At 45.8% G+C, this 23,125-nt stretch overlaps 1 protein-coding gene across 1 annotated transcript; it reads left to right on the top strand.

Moving 5' to 3' along the window:
• The first annotated feature begins 210 nt into the window (after positions 1-210).
• LOC142566815 (uncharacterized) lies at positions 211-21,737 on the top strand. Its single transcript, XM_075677696.1, has 3 exons — positions 211-357; positions 9,995-10,340; positions 21,434-21,737. The coding sequence occupies exons 1-3, from the start codon at positions 291-293 to the stop codon at positions 21,660-21,662; spliced, it is 642 nt and encodes a 213-aa protein (XP_075533811.1). The 5' UTR covers positions 211-290; the 3' UTR covers positions 21,663-21,737.
• The last annotated feature ends 1,388 nt before the right edge of the window (positions 21,738-23,125 follow it).

Here is a 23,125-nt window from a genome sequence, read left to right as displayed (position 1 = left end):
TCGCTCATGCGATGTCATTTAATCTCGGTTCTCATTGCCTAGGAATGACGTCTAACCATCTGTTCGTTTCCACGTCTCGAAGTCTCAGATACCCGGAGATGAAGCATCTGCATTGTAAGCGCTTCTCCCGCGTCTCGGAAACAGGGCTTGACCTAGTGATTGTTATCGCGCTGCCCACGCTCGCCAGTGATATAAGGCTCGCGTGAGCGCTCCCAAGTACTAGCAGCAAGGCTGGAGGCTTGGACGCCGACTTGGGTCGCATTCGTGCGTGCAGAATCCCCGGTGCAGTCATGAATTTCGACAAACGAATTTTGGTCATCTTGCTATTGGCGTTTACGTGTGGAAGTCACAGCTCAGGTGAGACCGGCGTTGTTTCAGTGATTGAATTGGGTTCTTTGTTTGGGCACGTAGCAATTAAAGGCACAGGAAACACGGAAAACGAGATGAGGTACGCAACACCAGTGGAGCCGTACCGATTCTCTTCCTGTTCATTCTGATGCTAGTCCATTTATTTCTTGCTGATTCTATTCATTTCTTATTTGTCTCACGTAGCGGATGATACCGGTGACAAGCGGGAGTGCGAGCCTATGACGAAAGGCAAGAATAATGGAAAATGAAAGAAATATCCCCGCAGTCTGTACACATTTCGCTACCATTAACGTTTGTCTTGCGTAGGTTGTATTTCTCGTGTTTCTAACACTTTCGTTTACACTGTGACGGATGCCATTCTGACCAGTTATCTCGTCTTTATGAATTGCGGTCTGCTTTGGTGATGTATGTGAGCTGAGTACTGAAGCTTTAAGGTTATGTTGTAATTTAAAGTTTTACGGGCTGGTGAACATTTTACAGAGTCAGATTTGATCTATCATCATCATCATCATCGTCGTCAGCCTGTTTTATGTCCACTGCAGGAAATGTACCAGTCACTGAGAATTCAGTGGCAACAGCTTTTTACAAGCTTTTAGTCTTTTACAGTGGGGCTGGTAGAGCGCCGCTGGATTTCCCTTTACGTTTGCGACTTGGCCGGGCTGGGGGAGGGAGAGCTGAGAGAGAGTGAAAGCAGAGTACAAAAATAGCATCGCCTAGCATAGGGACACAGAGGAGATTCTTCAGCACTCAAATGAGAAACGAAAATGCAGGTGCCCTTTCTGCTTAAATTAGGGTAGTTATTTATTCAATTAATTTATTTATTTCTTCAAATACCCTAAAGGCCCAGCAGGCATTACATAGGGGAGGAAACAACAGTTAGTACAAAGCAACGCAGTACTACGATGTGTACAGAAGTCGCTGACCCTTAACAGCATGTTCAAGAGAAAAACAAAATATAAAGATACATAGCAACAATCATCAACAAACATTCAATTGTTACAGAGAGTAGCGTTATATATACACACACATGTATGAAGTGAGGAGAGGGGAAGAATGAAGGTTACAGCTCAAGGTGACATTTCAAACTGGTTACAAACGCTTCGTAATCAATGACAGATGCAATGGTGCTAGGCAGAAGATTCCATTGACGGATGGCTAGGACGAGCGGCGAATGAAAGAAGAGGTTAGTGCCGGCAAAGATGGGTTCGACTTTGAGTTGGTGGTCAATGCGTGGGAATATGCGATGTGTTGGCGTGAGATGGGGCAAAGCAAAGGAAGAGTGGCTGTGATATAATTTGTGGAAAAAGGACAGTATGGAAAGCGTTCTACGTCTTTCAAGAAGAGGTAACTTGAGAGCTTTCTTTATTTCAGTCACGCTTGCCGTACGCGACTAGTTCTTCGACATGAATCGAGCGGCTTTATTTTGAAGAGACTCTAATTTTGTTATTAAGTATGCTTGGCATGGGTTCCAAATCAAAGAGGCGTAATCCAACTGCGAGCGCACTAATGTGGTGTATGCTAAATACTTAGTGTCTGCATTAGCTGAACGCAGATTGCGTCTGAGAAATCCGAGTGTTTTAGAAGCGTTGTTAATGACCACATCTATGTGAATGTTCCATGAAAGGTCGGATGCTAAATGGATCCCTAAATATTTTATGAGCGGTACCGATTCTACGGTCATGCCGTTTAGAATGTAATGGCAAGGTTCTGGGTCAGTTTTTGTGGTAAATGTCACGACTTTTGTTTTCGAGGTATTAATTTCCATTTGCCATTGCGTGCACCAATTGTTAATCTTGTCTAAGTCCGATTGTAACTGAAGTGAATCAGAAGGTTCAATTATTTGCCTGTATATCACGCAATCATCTGCAAACAATCTGACTGTAGAATTCAGGTTATTGCTTATGTCATTAATATAAACTAAGAATAAGATAGCTCCAAGTACAGACCCTTCTGGTACTCCTGATTTAACGTGGGAGAGGGTTGATGAATCACCATTAACAAAGACTGATTGGTATTTAATTAAATACTGTCGACCTGACCCCATAAACGTATACTAACATCGATATTCGTGCTGCTAATCGTTTGCTGCGTATAGATGGCCCTGACCAATAATAATTATATAATATTTTTTCGTATTTGATAGTTTTTATTACTTTTAAAATGCAGGAATATAGGCAATTGCCATCCCGCACATATCAACCACTGCAATCCGCAAGTTTTGTTCTTGTCACAGGCCCAAGAAACAAGAATTGAAAATACTAAAAGAAGCCTAAATCACCCGCCACAATGATTGATTAATCAATTGAGAAGAAGATTCTCCGGTGCGAAAAAGCATTGGGCAAAAACAGAAACAACATAAAGGGATTGGACTATAGTAGAACTAGTCTTTGGGCGAGATACTGCGTATTTATGCTTGAGAACAGGAACATCAAGACAACATGGCACAATAAACACGTTTACGCACCTCTGACCTAATGTAGATCCACTCAGCGCCCTCCCTCCAAATTCAAACTTTTTTTCACTTAATTCATCCTTTTATGGCGTCTTCGTAAACCAGCTAGGCGGGAGGTCTATGAAACTGACTGGCAATAGAACTTTATCTTCGTCAGGAGAGTCGTGAGAAGCCAACTCTCTATTGGAATGTGCTTATTACCATTCTGGCACCAACTCGCAGGAGCAGGAGACTCCGCGCCGTGCGTTTCAAGTACGAAAGCTCTTCCTAGGCCTACGTAACGTACATTTCTACAGCTCATTGTGAAGAATCTGCAGCCTCCTGTGTGGTTGCAGCCTTTCATTGAAGAATTATTTGATGCACCAGTACACAATATTCAATTGATTTCTGCTTTTAGGGTAGCAGCCGGTAAGGGTGTGTTTGATACGTAGTTCCTGTTCAAAAATTGGAAGTGTGAACTAAAACTGGTCTGTGCAATGCTACAGGAGCTGTGCTATAAACCTCCAATTCTTTTGTATGATCCTGGAGGCAATTTCTTCTTCTACATCTGGTTGATCGAGAAGGGGGGACAATGTGACGATGTGATGAGACCTACAAAATCCCGGACGAAGAACGTTGAAGCGCATTTGCTTGAAAAGCTTATACGAACACAACTGCCTCGTGCAGTCAATGAACATAGGATGAACATCCAAGTTCATTTCCTTCCGCTTACTCATCAAACTTATCGCATTCTCTACTACATTCAATGTGGGTCCACATGCACAAGACAAAAAAAATGACATGAAAGCCCTCTGAACTTACCATTTCTTGTCTTTTTGTGTCACTCATAGTATGATGCATTTCATCTGAAGTGTTCTGAATGGTATTTACGGCAAACGTGGTAGAGGTGAGTGACTCAATTAGTCCAGAGAAGCGTCCTAGCGGCAACGGAATATTTTGCATGACCTACCATGGTGGCTTAGTCGGTATGGCATTGCTCTTCTTATGCACAAAATCACGGGATCAAACCAAAGCCGCAGCCACCACATTTCGATGTGGGCAAAAAGCAAACGCGCGCCCTTATGCCGCGCTTTGGCTGCACGTTAGTGAACTCCACGGGGTCCAACTTACTCAGGAGCGGCCCACTGTGGCGTGGCTCTTAATCAGATCGCGCTTTTGCGTATGAAAACCCCGGAGTTTCTTTTACATTTTGGATATACTCAAATCCCCAAAAACACGCCGAATTCAATAAATTGCATAACGTATACGCTTAATATTTAAGATTTCGTTCAGCTTAATAACGCCGTTAAGAGCCGATCGAAATGAATAAGATTATGTTTTGTTGCTGCGTCAGAATGAAAACGCTCTCGCAGCCTTACTAGGGTGAAGCCCGACTCCAACGGACTGCTGCATTTTTTAATGCATATTTCTTACGCAATGCGGGCCTTAGTAGCTGCCAATCGGGTGAAACTACGCTAGGGACTGGACTAGAGATGCATCAGATGTAAAATGTAGACCATTGTCCGCAATTCAATACTACCAAGCAAAACATGAGAACAATACTTTTTGTGTTTCTAGATTTGCCTGCGTTTGAGGACCTTGCTTCAAGCCTCCTGAGACACGGCGATTTCCTTACTGCACTATATTACGTAAAAGCCTGAACACAATCTGTACCACATTCTAAAGTACTTAAGTCCCACAAGCGGCTTTGATGATTTTTCGTTGTCGTTTCAATTTATGCCCACCAAACATTTGCACAGAGGTGAACTATCTGCACGTTGTTGGAATACGTTGTACACAACACAAAGTATGTCCATTCTATTTGTGCCTTCAATTGATAATAGGAAGCGTAGCGCTCCAATTGAAAAGCATGCTTTCTGTAAACTACTTGAGCAGATGTTTCCACGTTGTTATTAATAACGCACTAGTGGCACCTTCAACCCAGAAGAAATTTCTGGAAACCCGTAAATGTTTTCGAACAAAACACATGGTTCCGTGTAATAAGTTCAGTTACAGGGTTTTGAAGCTTCCGCAATAATATTTGCTGGTTCCGGCAATATCTACACTGTGGCTATTCACTACTTGCGAAGTTGGGTATTCATATAGTTGTAGTCTATTGCTGCGGGTATTCTTTGTAAATAGGTTTGGGAGCAGAACATCAGATGTAGCCCAGCAAGGACGACATGGAAGTTTATGTTATCCCAGTGCTGCCACTTGCGTCTACAATGTTCATTTTAAATTTGTGAATACGCTTCGGCATTTCAGTACACATAATGTGCGGAATCATGAGCATCGACATACGGTTTACTGACTATCTGCGAAGATTGAAACAGGTAGCGTTATTATCCTACATGTGCGGAATCTAGGGAATTAATTGTCTCTGCCTACGCCCATATGGAGGACGGATGCAGCTTACTGCATGCAGCTGATGCAGCTTACTAATATTTTTTATGATATAAATGGAGCGAAAAATACCAGCAGGAACGTCTTTAAAAGGCTTAAGTCGCGATAGGTGGCTGATGCATAAGCTCAAAAGATTATCATTATACACCGTACATTTAAGAGACATCCGCGAAGGACACGCTCGCCGAATGGCATTCGTACAGTGAGACGTGCTTTAAAGGAATTCGGGTGGCACGCACGCAAGTGAGCGAAAGGAGAACGCGCACCTTTCGCTCAAAACTTGGCCTCACTAAGCCACTCACGATAGTGTGTGCAGAGCCAAAGGACTGCGCGAACGCAGTAAGATGAATTTAGCTGCGTTCCCCTTCACCAACCTTTATCATCATAATCCTACTTTATGTACACTGCATGACACGGTATTTTAAACGAGACTCACTTATTCGGTTGATCAACAAAACCTGGATGAAGCGACAGTTGTGGCTCCCAGGCAGCTACGGCAGCGACAACTTTCATAACCTCATTATCCGCTAGCCAACAGCGTTAAACCACACTTTGAGTCCGCAAGCCTTGCCCGACATTTCCTTATGAATGAGCCTTTAACTATGGCGGAGCTGCTGCCTCCCTTGGCGTCCATGAACCGGTGCACACCACCGCGAACCTACACTCATTTTCCAGTGCACGCTCAGCTGTGGAGGAGCACATACTTTCTTCACGTAAGGCCCAAAATATAGCTCCTATATACAGCGACCCTTGGGTTTGGTGCAAATTTGGTGCAGCCAAAGAAACGCGCTATATATATAGTTCGCTTATAAAGCGAACTGATGCTATAGAGAACAGGAAACGACGCTTAAAAGTGGATTTCCGCAGACCTTCATTCCTGGTTGCTACTGACTGCCGTCACAAAATTAAGCGAAAGGACCAGAGCTGAGGCCTTTGTCACTTTCAGCGAGAATACCGTCGTACTTCTTTACACCCACCAAAGTTACTCCATAAACATCCTTCGGGAGGGCCACAATACAATTCAACACGGCAAAGCATTTCATGGATACGGTGGTGGTGCATCGCGTGATCCCGAGGACCCCTCGCTTGCCGCACCTGCACTTGCTCTTGCCCCAAGCTGCGATTACTACGACGTAACTACATCGATGAGCCAATGACAGCGTTCAAAATCACGACAAGAAACACGGTGCCAAATGAACAGTGGCAACTCCTGGCCAGCCTTGACCGAGGCGAGGGGTGCTCACAGGCATGGAGAGAACGGTGACCGGGCGAATATATATATATATATATATATATATATATATATATATATATAAACAAAGACCACGTTACATTCCCGTCATGCACCAGAATATAACGCGTGGCGCGTTGCGGCTTCAGAAATTTCTAAAATTACCTTGCATTATAATCGTAGGTATTTGGTACTCGACCACAATTCACAGAATAGTTCTGTGAAATTTACCAGTCCCGCGTTAAAGCCCGTGAAAACAGCATGAGACTGGCTGCTTCTTCTTTCTCAATCAAATCTACGGCTCTCGTAGAAGGCTCTCCCTTTCTACTAAAATGCACCATTAAGGCAAATTTTGCACCACCCATGATACAAGCAGACACCGGAAATCAAGAGAAATAACCAGTTAGCCGCCAATTATGAAGAGCGAACCATGACTTCTGTTCTCAGCTATATATTCCAATTGTTCATAAGGGGCATGTGAGGGGCCTCAATATATGCACCACCCATATGGAAATGCAGTTCCTGAGGCGTGAGACCTTGGTGGATTTTATCACATAAACTGGGCAAAGTCGCACTTTGTATGCATGGGCCACCCGGGCTGCACGCCTAGAATATTTGTAGAAGTGAACATGGCGATGCACGCCAAGTCTGAAAATTAGACCGAAAGCTCTGTGCTGCAATGAACGAATGTCGTGACAGTCCGCCGGAGAATCCACACGAAAAATAGCCGAAAGCAGTCTTCAAAACAGAATGGTCTTCATGAACCTCCACAAGAAAAAGAGTTTTATTCTCCGCAGGGTGGTGATAAGGCGCAGAGCGTTGTTCTCCTTCGCCCACGCTTGGTGTAGATTGTATGATGTATCACGGTTCCATTTGGATTTTTATGTGCTTTATGGAAAGTCCCCGCGCGACAGCTCCCAGGGATGTTAAGCCTGTGATTTGCATCCCTCCCGCGTACGCGGCTCGCTCACGCTCTCACAAGACCGAACCATGGCACGCAGTCTTCTCCTCATGCTTACGTGAAGGAATGTCGCGCTTATTATGGCCTCGTGTAGCTTCAAACGTCATTCACGCCTCATTTACATGCGGGTCACGCTAAAACTTATAGTTTAGCATAAGATTAAGCGTGGATTTTTTTAGAGTCAAGAGCTGCTTGCCTCAGGTGAAAAATATACCGAAGCAAATATCCGAAACACGAGGAGGCATGTGTATGCTGCAGCAAAACTCCGAGCATGGTGAACACGTCCTAATGGAATGCGAAGGGATTGAACCAGTGAGACCCGGAGGTAATGTACACCTTCCAGAACCGTTTTGGATTTCAAGCGAACGGAAGCATCAAACGGTCATCAGTCGAAATAAGCAAGAAACGTTTAGAGTACTGGTGAAAAAGAAAAGTAGAGATGATATTGATACGAAAGGATCCATTACAGCCGCAAGTAGCGATAAAAAATAGAGAAGGTTGAGAGAAAAAAAAAGCTTATTTAGATGTCTACAACAACACTAGAATGAAAAAGAAATGTACAGCATACCTGATGAAATCAAGCAGGCTACGTGACTACTTGTCCCCGCCCGGTTTGAAAAGGGATGCCAATAAATCACATTAATCATCCCTGGTGTTATGGGATAATGCCCAGTACGAAGGCATCCATGACAATTTCGTGAAGCAGCTAAGCGAGATACATAGGTTCAACCGAGTACAAGTGTCCGGATGGCAACGCCGGAAATGCGATATATTGGTGAAAATTCTCTGTTCCCTATGGGATTAGTGTTTCATTTATCTTACGTTTTTATAAGGCAAAGGGTGCAACAGAAGGCTGGAGTACGCGGACGATATAGAGCTACTAGCGGACCATGCAAGATGTTTACAGACATGCGAATATATGTAGCGACGGAACGACATATCTAGGCCTCCCACGTTTAGCAGACAAACCTAGAATTATGATCTTTATTGAAAACCAAAGTAATCACGTGGTTCGAAAATGCAGTTATGCGCTTAAAATTGCATATTTTGTTGGGGTGGAAGTTAACCAAAGCTCGGTAGGCCGTTTGCTTTCTGGGCCTACGATAAAACCCCAAATTAGAAAGGGCAGGGTGACGTGAACTAGGTTTCTTTTGAAGCCAGAGAAGCGCAGAACTAACTGAGCTTCGAAGAAAATTTCAGCAATATGAATCAAAATAAACGAGCGCTTAAAGTTGATAACTATCTGTACCTCAAAAGCATAGACAGAGAAATTGAGGAAAAGTTCAAGGAAGTTGGCGACCAAGGAAAGGGGAAGTCAAAGTGCAAATAGGCAACCAACACTACTCACAACCACAGTAATAGAAACAGAAATATTGAACTGCATGCAAAGAATGGAAACAAAGAAGATCATGGTGGCTTACGAGAATAGGAATAAAGCAATTAGGTGTGAAAATGTGTTCGATAGCAGAAAGGGAAGTGCCTTCCTATTTCACGCTCGAGCTGGTTGCCTGAGGACACGAACATACCGGAGTAAATATTCACTACAGCATTAGGCATGCGTCTGCTTCATTAAATATTCGAACACAACTCAGCACATCTTAATAGAATGCGAAAGTATTGACCCAGTGAGGTCCGTAGAGAACGCGTGCCTTCCAAAAGCGGTTATATTTAAAGTGGATGGAAGACATAAACCGGTCAGCAGTCGAGATATTCAAGCGATGTTTAGAGTATTTGTGGTAAAAAGGCACGGGAGATATTGCAGGACCGCATCCGATACAGGCATAGGTACCGCTACAAGGTAGATATAGAAGTTGTAAGGTAGGGAAAGAAAACACAAAGGAGATATAGACAAAATGCTAGACTGAAAAGCATATATTACATATGTCATTACCTCAAGCAGGCTAGGCGACTATTTCTCACCGGCGCATTTCAAGGGAGGTGCTAAGAAATCATCTACAAGATCATCATCATCATCATCATCATCATCATCATCATCCGAGAAAGCTAATATAGCCAACGCTGGAATAAAACTGCCCGTATCGCCTATGCATTGCAATCGGTAACCATAACGGTGACGCCATGTTGCTACGACCGCAGGCGTAAACGAGGAGATGCGATTAAGACGGGACGTGCAAGGAACGCGATTGCGATGGCGGAGTCATTTGTTTCAGACGGTTACCAGCGCACCATTTACGAATCATAAATTTTACTTAATAATGCTATAAATAGCCATAGAATCTTTCTGAAAAGTACACAGAATGAAATTTTCCCATCGCTCACATATACCTCTTACGTATATATGCTTGCTTTTGCAAGCTTTTGCATATTTATATATCTTTAGCGTTACAAATGTGAAAGGTAGCAACATGGCGGTGTCGTTGTGGATCCCTCTCCCCACACGTAGGGTCGCCAACTGGACTCAACCTGTAACCTCCCTGCCTTTGCTTCCTGCCTTCAATCTCTCTCTTTCTCTGGTAATGAATGGCTCGCTGTCGTCTTAAGCAATAAAGGCTTAGTCGTAGGGAATCAATACAGAAAACGGGAGATAATGAGATGTTGTGGCACTGATAGTCCCCATTCATTTATTTTTCGTTTGCAGGGACCCCATCTGACCGGAAGACCGACCTGTTCACAAAGATGCTTCGGCTAGGAGTCAGCTTTTTAAAGTTGGACCCCATGGCGCTACCCGACCAAACGGTGGATTTTTCTTTCTTCGGCCAAGCGTTGCTGCTCGAAGGATCAGTCTCAGGCCTAGGATCACTTACGCGGACAGGCACGAACATTGTACGTGCCGAAAACGGTACCTTCCGCGCCACCATAGATGTGGGCACTCAGCAACTGCTTGTAAACTACACGGCCTTGATAAATGCTGCGAGTTTGCACCACCTGGTCGCGTACATGTCCGCCTCCGTTAGTGCAACCAGGATGACCATCCATCTCAATGAGTAAGTGTGCCTATGCCCCCTAATTAAGTGTAAAGGAGGTAAAAGAAACTTGGGAAATTAACAATGAAGTATTATATTCTGGCACTTTACGTTCCAAAAGTGCGATCTGATTATGAGGCTTGAGTGCCTCGAGCGGCCAGTCCTGCGATAATTTCGCGTGCATTTGCGGGCTTCTTTCACGCTAGGAAAAACATTTCTATGTAGCACGCATAGAGCAACAGAAAGCTGTATCCACAGTTCGTCATAGGATAGGATAGGGATAACTTTAATAAAATGCTGGCAAACGACGGTTTAACATGTCGTGACGCTGGCCAAGCGTCGACCCGGGGTTGTACCCTACTCGGCACAGTTCGTCATGTTGCTCTATAGTTGTCTCATTCACACTTTTTATCAAATTATAATTTTATGAAGCTTGAATAAATGACTTAGACTAATTACGTAACTAGGTGAAGTGCAAAAAAATAATCTGAGTCTCTACAAGTTCTGTCCAGCTTCGTGTCATTCCCATATTTTAAGCTTTGCGTAAAGTTAGCTGGGATACAGTGCATATGCGTATGTGTGGAGAGTTTTTCCGAACGAAAAGAAGCCCCCGAATGCACGCGAAATGGCCGCGCCACTGGCCACTCGAGGCCCCTTGCGTGTATTCGCGGTCTCTCTTCGGGCTTGGAAAAACACTTTCATGTACCATGTACTGAGCAATAGAAAGGTGCATCCATTGTTTTTCATGTAGCTGTACAATTTTCTCATTGACGCTTTTCATTAAATTATAATACCGGACAACTTGATATATTATTTGAGTCTAATCATGTAATTACGTGGAATGCAAAATATAGTCTGTGTATCTCCAAGCGATGGCAAACTACTTTGCCTTTGTTCTGGCCAGCTACGTGGCATTTGCGTGCTGTTAAATCTTGATGCATGACAGTCGCATACCCTGTATACTGAACGGGAAGAAGTGGAACCAACGCACCCGATTTTCGTTGGTCAAACTGATCTTAATACAACGCACAATGAAACCAAGAAAATTATAGGGTCAATTATTTGTGTTTATTGAAATATAGAAATGATAATGTATTGGGAAAATGAAAGTGAAAGTGAAAGTGAAACCCACTTGTAATGCTGAACGCAAGAAATTGAATAATCATTAAGGTGACGTTTCCGAACCCGCATGGCTTAGGAAACCACGTATAACACTCTTTTTTCGCCAACCGATGCTTGGCGTCCACCAGCGCTTGCTGCACGTTCTCTGTAGGAACGCGCTTTATTTTGACTTGGTAAGGGCGTATCGCGCATGCTTTACCGCTTCGCTATTCGAACGGACGTGACGAACCGCCGCTCATTTAGAGGTAACAGCAGGCAGTCAGAGCCCTGCCGCTCGGTGGCAATAACTAGGTTTCCACAGGCGTACGGCTAACCACTAGATAGCGTGCTGCGAACCATGTTATAGAGGTCCAGCCTTTGCATGCATTCATGCACTAGTTTAGGAAACCACTCGCCTTGCGCTCACTTCCGCACGATGGAAAAGCGTTGAAACCACGGCCCCTTCCTCGTGATCATAAAATCCGAGAATGGGAGTCGGCTTGTGGTCGATAGTCCATTAGGTTGCAGCTAACGCACTGCTGAAATGCATTACCAAAATTTCAAAAGCAGTTGTCGAGGCACTGACAAAAAACGAACACACATAAATAAAAAAGAAAGCTTAGGGGCCGGAGCAAAGACAGTCAGAACGTGCTTCAAAGTAATGTAAATTGCCAAAGTAACGCATTATTCTCATTAATTTGCATTTGTGATAGTTCAGCCTCATTAAGAGAAAGCTTTAGCACAGCAGCTCCCATCTAAATACATAGTAACATGGTAATGTTGTTCAATCTAAACGATACGCTGGAAAGGTAGCTTTCACTGCGTTGCAAAACGCGCGGCTGCTCACGACTATTTGATGAAGCTGTTAATTTGTGCAGGCATCGTGATCGTCTCATGCGCGAAATAGTTGCGTCTGAACAAATCGCCCTAGGTGGGGAGCGGGATTCATGCATCAGCTTCCCTTCAGGTCAAGACTCTATTCGACACTAGCGCTCAATTTCTCCCCTGGCGGGAGCATTCCATTTCTCCCTGGTAGTGCGTCTGCACCATTGCTTTCCGAGATCACGTTCCTGCTGTTTGTGTAACGTCTTGTATGCGATGGCTGCAGGTCTGCTGGTGCAGAAAAAGAAACTGCGCATAACTACTGGCAACTGCCATTATAGCGGCAGAAACACAGTTGGGCTGAGACCGCGGGCGATAATTGAACGCTTGCCGATGGAACCGTATGAAATAAGCAGATGGAAAAGTCGGCGACGCTTTAACTACGTTCTCGCTTTTCGTATCCACGGTAGCGGTGAAGCGCTTCTTCCTCTCTGCAATCATCCTCTCTCTTAACGCAAGAACAGTGCTCGCGTTCCAAAGCGGCCTTGCTAGACCATGTGTGACTCAGCAAACGCATCGGAAGACTCCGCCTTGGTTTCTTGAGAACATTTACCGAATGGACGCAGCACTCTTGGTTCGCGCGATGCTGACGCCTGCAGGAAAAAAATTGGCTGAACGCTTAGCTTGGTTAAGCCTGGAAGATTGCGAAAGCAATACCCTTGGCTGCGCCTTGGATCGGCTGATGGTGTGGACATGGTTGGCCTTTGTTAAACTTATGGCTATACATCATCCAACATAGCGCAAGGCAGCGCGCCGACCACTGCGAGGAGCCAAGCTGTAGCCCCATTTATCCTCCTAGCGTGACGTCACACCACCGAGCGCCCTCTCTTGGTAGCGCCGTAGCAGCGGCGGGCAAGGCTTCGCCTCCACCATCGATGCCGCGAGCTGGGGCCCCGTCTCTCGGTCTGGTGTGACCTCACACCAGCGAGCGCCCTCTCTCGGTAGCGCCGCAGCAGCGGCGCGCAAGGCTTCGCCTCCACCATCGATGCCGCGAGCTGGGGCCCCGTCTCTCGGTGTGGCGTGACGTCACACGGTCACGTGACGCGCAGCTGTGTCAGGAGGCGCCACGACCACCGATGGGCCGAAAGTGCGAGCAGTATTGCTTTCGCAATAAAAAAAAGGTTGAAGCGCGTGCGTGTGCTTACAGGTAAACGACAGCTCCAGCAGGTGGCCCTGCTATTTTCTATAGCATTCACTAAGAAAGAGCTCAACTATCTCCAGAACACGTACAGATGGTAGGGCTCTTGATTTGTTGCTATCATTGTTAGCTTCCATGCGCATGGGTGATAGCTGGTTAGATAGTAGAATAGGTTGTGCATATATATTATTACGCTCACGAAAGGCGTTTATTTTCAAGCAGGGTAGAGTTAGACGCGATGGCCTTGATCAGCTGAGCGCCTGCCGAGATTCAGCTAGCCAGCCGAACGTCGTCTTCCTCGTTCACCTCTGTTCGATGCCCCCCATACTGTTTGTTGAGGCGTAAACCCACTACGTACGTAAGAGTGTCACATTTCCCTCTGCACATACGAAGCCCGCCGGGCAACTCACACAGGCTGTCGGGAAATAAAGGCCTTTAAACGGGCGACATGCGAAAGTTCAGTCTTTGCTGACCGTCGGCGATTTGACGTGAGGCGTACTATGCGGTAGGTTAATTCGCGGATACGCTGAGTAATAACATAGGGTCCAACATAGTGGGCCAGCAGTTTTTCACATAATCCACGTTTTCTGGTTGGTTTCAAGAGCCACAATAAATCACAAAGGCCATATATCACGTGTCGGCGTCGGCGGTCGTAGCGTTCCTTCGAGCGGTCTTGTCAAACAAGAGTCCGCAAAAAGCAAGTCGTCGGGCTTCTTCAGCGAGACAGACTATCTCTGATATACAAAGATTATCGGAGCTGGAAAACGGGAAGATAGTGTCTAGTGTCAAGGAGGCGGGCGAGCGTAAAGAAGAAAGAAGAGACTGTAGCCCGTAACTTCGTGCTGTGAGGTGTTAAATGCGTACGTAATGAAATGTAGCACGCTGTCCCAATTCTTATAATCTGACGCGACATACATCGACAGCATGTTAGTAAGAGTTCTATTCGTGCATTCGGTAAGGCCGTTTCTTTGTGGATGATATGGGGTGGAATGTCGAAAACTTGAACCACATAGACGAAGCATCTCTTCTACTACGTCTGCAGTGAAATGCCGCCCATGATCGCTGAGGACGACTCTGGGAGGTCCATGTCTAAGAATGACAAAACCCAGCAGAAAAACACACTCCGGTTGTAGTAGACGATGGTATTGCAGCTGTCTCAAAGTAGCGTGTCAAGTGATCAGCACACACGACAATCCAGCGATTTCCATCAGATGACCGCGGGAAAGGACCGAGAAGGTCGATGCCAACTTGCTCAAAAGCAGTGCTGGGGGATGGCACTGGATGTAGTCGACCAGGAGGAGCACTCGTCGGACGCTTGTGACGTTGACACTCGCTGCAGTTGGACACATACTGGTCGGTCGTCTGGCACATTTTAGGCCAGTAAAACCTTTCTTGAAGGCAGTAGAGCGTTTGCGCAGATCCCAAATGACCAGATGTTGCATCGTCATGCATAGCGCGCAAGACGGAGACACGGAGACTCTCCGGGACCACCAGGAGATACCGTGGGCCTGTAGCAGAATAGTTCTTTTTGTAAAAAACTCCATCACGAACGCAGAACGAGTGGCTGGTGCTGACTGCCTTGCAGTAATGAGCGGTGCTTCTAAAGTTCTGTCGTTTTATTGCTCGACCTTGAAGGCATTTATATCAGGAAATCCTGGCTCCACTGATGCGATATAGCGGTCGAAGTTGTCCGCGTCGCAGTCCGTCGTTGAAAGCGGCATGCGCGAGAGGCGGTCATATTCCTGTAAACGAAGTCAGTGGCTATGGTGCTGGGCTGCTGAGCACGAGGTCGCGGGATCTAATCCCGGCCACGGCGGCCGCATTTCGATGGGGGCGAAATGCGAAAACGCCCGTGTGCTTAGATTTAGGTGCACGTTAAAGAACCGCAGGTGGTCAAAATTTCCGGAGTCCTCCACTACGGCGTGCCTCATAATCAGAAAGTGGTTTTGGCACGTAAAACCCCAAATATTATTATTATTAACGAAGTGTCCATCCAATGCGCAAGCCGGCCCGACGGATCACGGAGATTAACCAGCCAGAACAGAGAATGGTGGTCTGTCACGACAGTGAAGGGGCGCCCGTACAGGTGTGACCGGAAGCGGTAGACTGTGAAAATCACTGCAAGACATTCTTGCTCTGTGACGGTGTAGTTACGCTCGGACTTACTTAAAGAGCGACTCGCATAGGCGACGACGTGCTCTTTGGTGTCGATGCGCTGAATAAGGATAGCGCCGATGCCAATACCGCTAGCGTCCGTATGAACCTCTGTGGGAACCGCATCGTCGTCGGAGAATGGGATGGGACGTCGGACGAGACTTCAGCTCACGAAAGCTAGCTTCCCATTCAGGAGTCCATTCAAAGGGAACACCCTACTGGGGGAGGCATGTCAGCGGATACGCGATGTTAGCAAATCCACGAATAAACCGGCGGAAGTACGAGCAAAGCCCTAGGAAACTACGTAGCTCTTTTACATGGCGAGATTGTTTGAAGGCTTCCACCGTAGCAGTCTTCGCTGGATCGGGTCGTATACCGTCCTTATCCACTAGGTGCCTCAGAACCAGTGTTTGGAGCTCTCCAAAATGACACTTCTTGGAGTTGAGCACCAAACCAGCTTTGCCCAAGCACTCTAGCATAAGATTGAGACGTGCGTTGTGCTCACTGAACGTGCGCCCGAAAATCACTACATCGTCTAGATAGCACATGCATACTTCCCACTTCAAACCACGCAGGTTTGAAGTGGGAAGTATAAAGCGCTCGAAAGTCGCAGGCGTATTACTCAGCCCGAACGGCATCACACTAAATTCAAGAAGTCTATCTGGTGTTAAAATGTCGCTTTCTCCTCGTCTGCCTTGTGCATAGGAATCTGCCACTACCCCGACCTCAAGTCAACAGACGAAAATTAAGACGCTGATGAAAGGTAGTCGATAGCGTCATCAATACGCGGAAGATGATATACGTACTTTTTAGTGATGGTGTTGAGACGGCGGTAGTCAACACAAAATAGCCATGTACCATCTTTCTTTTTAACCAGAATCACTGGCGCTGCCCACGGACTACAGGATTCTTGGATTACATTCTTATTTAGAATTTGCTAGACTTGGTCGTTGATCACCTTGCGTTCCGATGGTGGGACTCTGTGTGGTTTCTGTCGTAAAGGTTGGGCAGATCCCGTATCTAAGCGATGGTGTATGCGAGAAGGAGGAAAGAATGGTGGCCCCTCTTGCTGCAAAAAGTCAAACAGTTGGGCATGTTCCATCAGAATATTCGCCATTTCGTGGTGATGCTTATTGCTGAGTGACTTGTTCACCACAGTTACAATTGAGGAGTGCGCAGCAGCGCAGGCATTAACGAAATAGCGTTCATCTGCAGAATCAGGGGCCTCTGTAAGAATGGCAAACGACAGCACTTGATCTTCATGGTGGCGGCAAGTTTCAGACGTTGTGGTAGTATTGCAGGTTCACTCGAACAGTTTACGGCCCATAAGTTAGTGCGTCCCTGAACAAATGACAGCGTGCAATACGGTATCAGCACATTCCTCTTGATGCCACTCAGATGAGCTGGATCCATGGTAGCGTCAAACGTTCAGTCGGTGCTAGGGAAACAGGCAGCTGAAAAACAGGTTGCGGATAACGGAGGCACAACTTTATCCCTGGATACACAAAGCACAATTTCATGATGTGGTGGGCCGTCCATAAAGGCAGCAGAAAAGCTCGTACATACACTGATTTCACCCGTTTTGCAGTCGAGAGTGGCACCACACAGTTTAAAAAGAACAAGGCCCAGGATTACGTCATGAGTAGAATGAGGTAGAAGAGCGAACTCTGCGTCAAATATTTGACCACCCAAAGTAAAGTCTACATTGCGCACGCCCACAGTATACAACAACTCCCCACTCACTCCGCGAAACATATCGGCACGGTCCCAGCGAAACATCACTTTTCGTCCTAGGAGGCTTTTAAACGCAAAACTCATCATTCAAACGGTTGCTCCCATGTCCACTGAGGCCATTGAAGAAACTCCATTAATCAATACAGACACCTTATACTTAAACATACAAAAGGTTGGAGGTACCTCTGTCGACATCGAAGATTGTCCAGCGACCTCACCTCCAATGGTCGCATTGACTAGTTTTCTGGAGGTGGCGACGGGTAGCGATGACGCGGAGAGGGCGACCGGCTTACGCGAGGAGCGGGTGGTGGTGTCAAGCTGCGATCGGATGCTGGACAACGGTTCCTCAGCGGCTCCGGGTGCTGTTGAGAGAAGCCTCCTGGATGTGTGCGAGGGCGAATGCACTTCGCCTGGGGAAGCGCGGTACCGCCTAGACATCGTCGATCGGTCGAACCTCGGTGGTTGGTGGTCAGTGCAGTACCTGGCAATGTGACGCAAGTCGCCACAGCTATAACACACAGGTAAAGGACGATCGATGAACTGCTCCTCGAAGCGCTCCGCCGTGGGGGGTCGTGTAGCACAGCGAAGCGGCTGAGCCTGCTGCACAGGAGGAACGGTCGGTCTGCGTGCAAATCTGCTGGGGCGATGGTGTCCTGCAAGTCGGTGTTAGGGCGTCAATGTGCCCTCACGTGGCCATGGAGCTCCTCTGTGGTTGACGTCTGTGACACATACCACCGGTTGCCACGAAGCGCAGGGTGCGGCAGGCGTCATGTGTTGCGTGTAATAAGCATCATGTTGTTGTATGACGTTGTGCGCAAGTTCCTGGTGTCGCAGCAGTTCGTGACGCAAGATCTGTCGTATAGTAGACGAAAGACCGGCGGACGGGCTCTCATCGACGCTGGAGATGGTTGTCACATTAGCCAAGCGTCAAAATTTTAGCACAATGCCACGTGTTTTCAACGTTTCAAACATACGGCGATGACGTACGACATCTGAGACGGAATCAACGTGTTCCCTACTTATAAGGAAATTGCAGACATCTTCTGCAATTCCTTTGAGATGTCCGGCTCGGTCTTTCTCAAACATCTGCGAATTGATGATTTTGCACAGCTTGAGGATTTCTGCTATGTAGGTAGTGCTTGTTTCTGCAGGATTTTGAGCTCTTTGAGTTAGTGACCTCTCGGCGCGTTTCTGTTTGGCGTAGGAGTCGCCAAAACCCTTGTTAATTTCATCAACGAAGCGCTCACACGTTGTTAGGGAGTCTTGGTGGTTTTCATACCACATCAGCGCTGTCTCACTCAGAAAGAGTACGTCATATTCAAGCTGAGTGAACGAATGCCAACGGTTGTACCGGCTCACCCTCGCGTAGTGCGTCAGCCACTCTTGGACGTCTTCGCCCACTTTTCCCGCAAACGAGCGGGGTTCCATGTAGCGCTGCAAAGGTCCAACTGGCGCTCACCTTTGAGCAGGTGAAACTCAGAGCTGGCATTTGTCCACCTCCGTCCTAAGCCTTAGGGAAGGTCGTTGGCAAGACACCAGCAAGATGACGGCTCCGGCGAAGTTCTAGGTGTTGCGACTCCGTGGTACATTGTGTCGTACCCCGCACCTCCACCACTCTGTTACGCCCACGAAAGGTGGTTATTTTCAAGCCGGGTAGAGTTCGACGCGATGGCCTTCATCAGCTGAGCGCCTGTCGAGGTTCACCTAGCCAGTCGCACGTCGTCTTCCTCGTTCACCTCTCTTCGACGCCCCCCATACTGTTTGTTGAGGCGTAAACCAACTACGTACGTAAGATTGTCACAATATGTATAAAGGTATTACGCCTTTTGTCCAAATAAGTTTGTTAGAAGTAGAGCGCTGTCACCTCAATCTCATTGTCTGTGCCTGTGTTTTTGACGCTCTTGTTTCAACATGACAATGGAGAAATCCTTTTTCTTGGCAACCACTTTGTCGAGTTTCATGTGGTTCGTTACGGTTATAAGAAAACAGAAGTATAATATAGTGACAGGAGGGAGGAAGTTTTATTTTATCCGGCAATTTCCGTATCAAAGAGTGTAAAATCAAAAATTGAAAAAATAAAGAACAGAAATTCAAGTACCGAGTTTTCAAATATGTAACTCAGTAAAACTGATATAATATTGTCAACTGCACGTATTAGAATTACTGCATTTAAAACAGAGAAAATATAATGTATGAAGAGTACGCTATCCAACAGCAGTCAATCGCCCTCAAATATGTCAATATATTGTGACGAAAACGTTCTTAAAACCCTTGCAGACATTGTAACTGACTTAAGCAAGCTGTAAACATAAATATCATGTTTGTCCTTCCAGGATGGCTTTTGCGCGGACGGACACGGAAATAGAAAGGCGTTGCAGGACAGCTCCATTGATCCCCCTACAGACATGTGTGTGTCCGTCAGCGCAAGGACTATTCCGCCATCTTTAACCCACTCGGCCAAATAGCCACTCCGCCACATTTGTCCGCATTAGGCGCTTTAACATGTGCAGTTTACCGGACAACAAAATATCTTTTTTGGTGAACAGCTACCGCTTCGAATACTGTCTCACACTAGTTAGAAACTTGCATACTGTGGAAAAGTTTTGCAAAAAGTATCAAAATTGTGTTCAATCGAAATTCACATTTCTACTAAAACATTTTCTTGCGCGAGCTGGTTCATAACTGAAAAGGGAAACGAAAGCCCGAAAGAAACACTGATAGGACACTGACAGAGGACTGGCGCTTCTACAACGTTGGACAAATACGCGTTAGTAAAACAGAAAACAAGAAAATACTTTACTAAGCCATAATTCCCTTACGTTGATCAAGCGTCAGCCCTGTGTACTCATGTTACCTTTGTTTCTTTCGCGTTTATGTCTTGCTTCTGATTCGTTCCGTTGCAAATTACCATCTTCACTTACATGCAACACATTTTCTTGAAACCAGCACAGTGCTTGGCTCGTTAGTGTTGTCAGTTTTACATGTATTTGAATAGAGAAATTGGTGTTGGCGCCAAGCTACAGCTCTCTTAAATTGTGGCGGCCGCAGGATGAAGGCAAAACCCGAGCCTAGGGACCTCCGAAAACTGAGAATTTCTATATTCGGTAGCGACTTTACAGCACGTTCAACAACACGTTGCTGCGCAGTCAGTTGACGTACGGCAGAGATGGAGACCTTGTGGCTGGATCATCTATTTTTCGCATCGCAACAGGGAAGGCACAGCGCAAGGCACAAGCACGAAGAAAGCATTTTGGAAGCCATACGAAATAAACATTGGTTATGTTATAAGGGCGTTTTTCAGAATGGAGCTAACAGTGTGAAAAACACAGAGATGTAGCTGAGTATTACGACTCTCTTGCAAAGCAGTTCCAAGAAGCCCAAGCAACAGCTCTGGGGAAGATAGATTTGCTCGCTGTTTACCCAAATGTAAGAAGTGGCATTAGCTTTACGCACCTCTAAAAATGCTTTGCTGGCCAGCAGGCGGGGGCTCCCACTGCTCAGCAGCAGTGAACAAGAGTCAGGCACAAATGATCTTTCACGCTCGTGAAAGCAGGTGCATTTATTAGCGTTGCAAAGCCAAATGCGTCAGTGATGCCGTAGCAGCGAGAGGGACGGGGTTGGCGGGTTGCGCCACCTTCAGAACCCTCAACTGCGTGGCGGAATGCAAACACTTCGAAACGCGCCAATAAAGCAGGCGCTAAGGATGCTAGAGATCGAGCACAGCCGTGAATCCGATGGCGGTAATAGACGGCGGTGATACACGTGCTTCTTTCGTATAAACCTAATCTGCCAACAAATATGCCATTCCTTCTTCAAATTCTATGATGTTCCTATTTCATTCGGCAATCTACAACGTAGAGAAGTTGCTACAACGTAGCACGTGGACGAGCTCTAAGTATATACATCAATATTTTTTTTTCTTGCAGAGAGTGATCGTCGATTATGCAATTCGAAGTTGATCTAGTAAAGCATTCAGAAAGCTGAATTTTGTGAAAGCCCGGTATTTTAGTACTGAGAACCTCATCCCCTCATTTCTCAGAGCTCAAAGTTATACCGTGTTATATTTTTATGCCACCTATTTAATTAAGTTTCTCGTATTTTGCAGGACTGATGCCGGTGAACTTCTACTCGGGGGTTTCGAACTAATTAAACTCGATGGACTGGAGGTTAAACTTGACGCAGTAAAGCATGGAGACTTTCTGATTAACACCATCATAAATACTGCTACACGTCTCTTCAGCGGTGTCTTCCGGAAGGTAACTGAACAAATGATTGTCAAAGCAGTCAGATCTCATCTTAAAGATATAAACAATCTTCTGTCTGCACAAGCGTAGGCTAAAGCCACTTGCTAATGTGACTATCAATGATGAATGAATATGTGGGAAAAAATAAAGCATACTCTAAAAATACAGGTGTCCGTTGCTATAACTTGACCTTGAACTCGTGTAGTATGATTCCGCGCAAGCACACGACGAATACATATGTATGCCTCGAACCAGAGGCACTTCAGATGGAAAGTTATAAAACAGCCAGCAGTGAACTGAAACTAATGACAACTCCAAACAACTCATAACTGAGATCACCACACGGAATGATGCTTCCACACTTAGGAATCACAACGGTTGAAAAGACAAAATTTGCTTGTCAACGTGCTCATGCGATCAAATGTTTTCCTATTTCATCACTATTCAATATTTCATTTTTTACTGCATGCAAGCATCCTGCTCCTACTGTATCAACTGCGAGCTAAGTATTTGTGCTTAGAACTTTTTGTGCTATAATTTATCTATGTAGAAATTCCAAATAAGAAGGCTTTCTTCAATATAACCCACAGCTTGTCTTCGATGAAATCTTCTGTGTTTATCAGCCTAGGGTATTTTTACATCTACTAACATCTAACTGATTCACAAATTACAATGCTCAGCCCCAGGTTGCGCGTTTAATCTCGGCCGCTGCAGCCACATGCCGATTGGGCCGGAATGCGATAGAAATGCCATGTGCCCTGCATTCTGCGCACTTTATAGAACCCCAGGTGATCAAAGCTACTCTGGTGTCCCCCACTACGGCGTGCGTCATAACAAAACGGTGGCTGTGGAATGTATTGGCCTCGTATTTCGTTTTTAATAGTGCATAAAATAATTGAGGCTTCCAACAAGTTCGTTTATAACAAAGGTGGTAAGTACAAAAGACCGTCGAATGTTCCAGAACGGGACATTGAAAACACAGAAATGATGTTGATCTGAGAAGTTTATTCATGCGTTTCTTTTTTCGGGCACGAACGTAACTCGGTGGAAATTACCAAGTACACTAGTTAAAAAATGACACCGACCACTAAAGTTAATAAAAAGAAAGACATTTCGGCTCCCAAAAGGAGTCTTGTTCACAGTGAAGTTGAAGGTGGAAATGTTCCGGTTATGTAGGAATTAGGGTGCGACGTATAGCAACGCGCGTACACGTAGGGAAAGCTACCGTCATTGTGAGTAAATGTATGCTCCGCGGTCTGGATTGTCAGGGATTAAAAAAAAAGCCGAAGTCCAGTTCTTTTGCTATTCCGTTATTGTTGCGTTGTCCAAGTCTCTGAGCCATGGCAGTGGAAATTTCAGTCCAAGTTGCATGACGTCAAAAATGGTGTGCAGAAACCTCCTATATAGGAGTTGGCTCAATTAGCAATCCTAGCGATAATAGGGGTAGAGCTAGAAGTGATCCAGTTGCAAATGATGTAACGTTTTACAAATGACGTTGAGAAAATATAAATGGCGCCCCCACTTATCATGACCAACCCGTGACGCACATAATA

This window comes from Dermacentor variabilis, unplaced genomic scaffold (assembly GCF_050947875.1).
Source record: "Dermacentor variabilis isolate Ectoservices unplaced genomic scaffold, ASM5094787v1 scaffold_13, whole genome shotgun sequence".
Taxonomy (NCBI): domain Eukaryota; kingdom Metazoa; phylum Arthropoda; class Arachnida; order Ixodida; family Ixodidae; genus Dermacentor; species Dermacentor variabilis.
This window is presented reverse-complemented; position numbering and strand designations above follow the sequence as displayed.

Bases quoted from the DNA above. Each gene is read 5' to 3' on its own strand.
- LOC142566815 (XM_075677696.1), top strand. From the start codon at position 291: ATGAATTTCGACAAACGAATTTTGGTCATCTTGCTATTGGCGTTTACG. The intron at 358-9,994 runs GTGAGACCGGCG...TTTCGTTTGCAG, and splicing joins GTGTGGAAGTCACAGCTCAG to GGACCCCATCTGACCGGAAG. The intron at 10,341-21,433 runs GTAAGTGTGCCT...CGTATTTTGCAG, and splicing joins ATGACCATCCATCTCAATGA to GACTGATGCCGGTGAACTTC.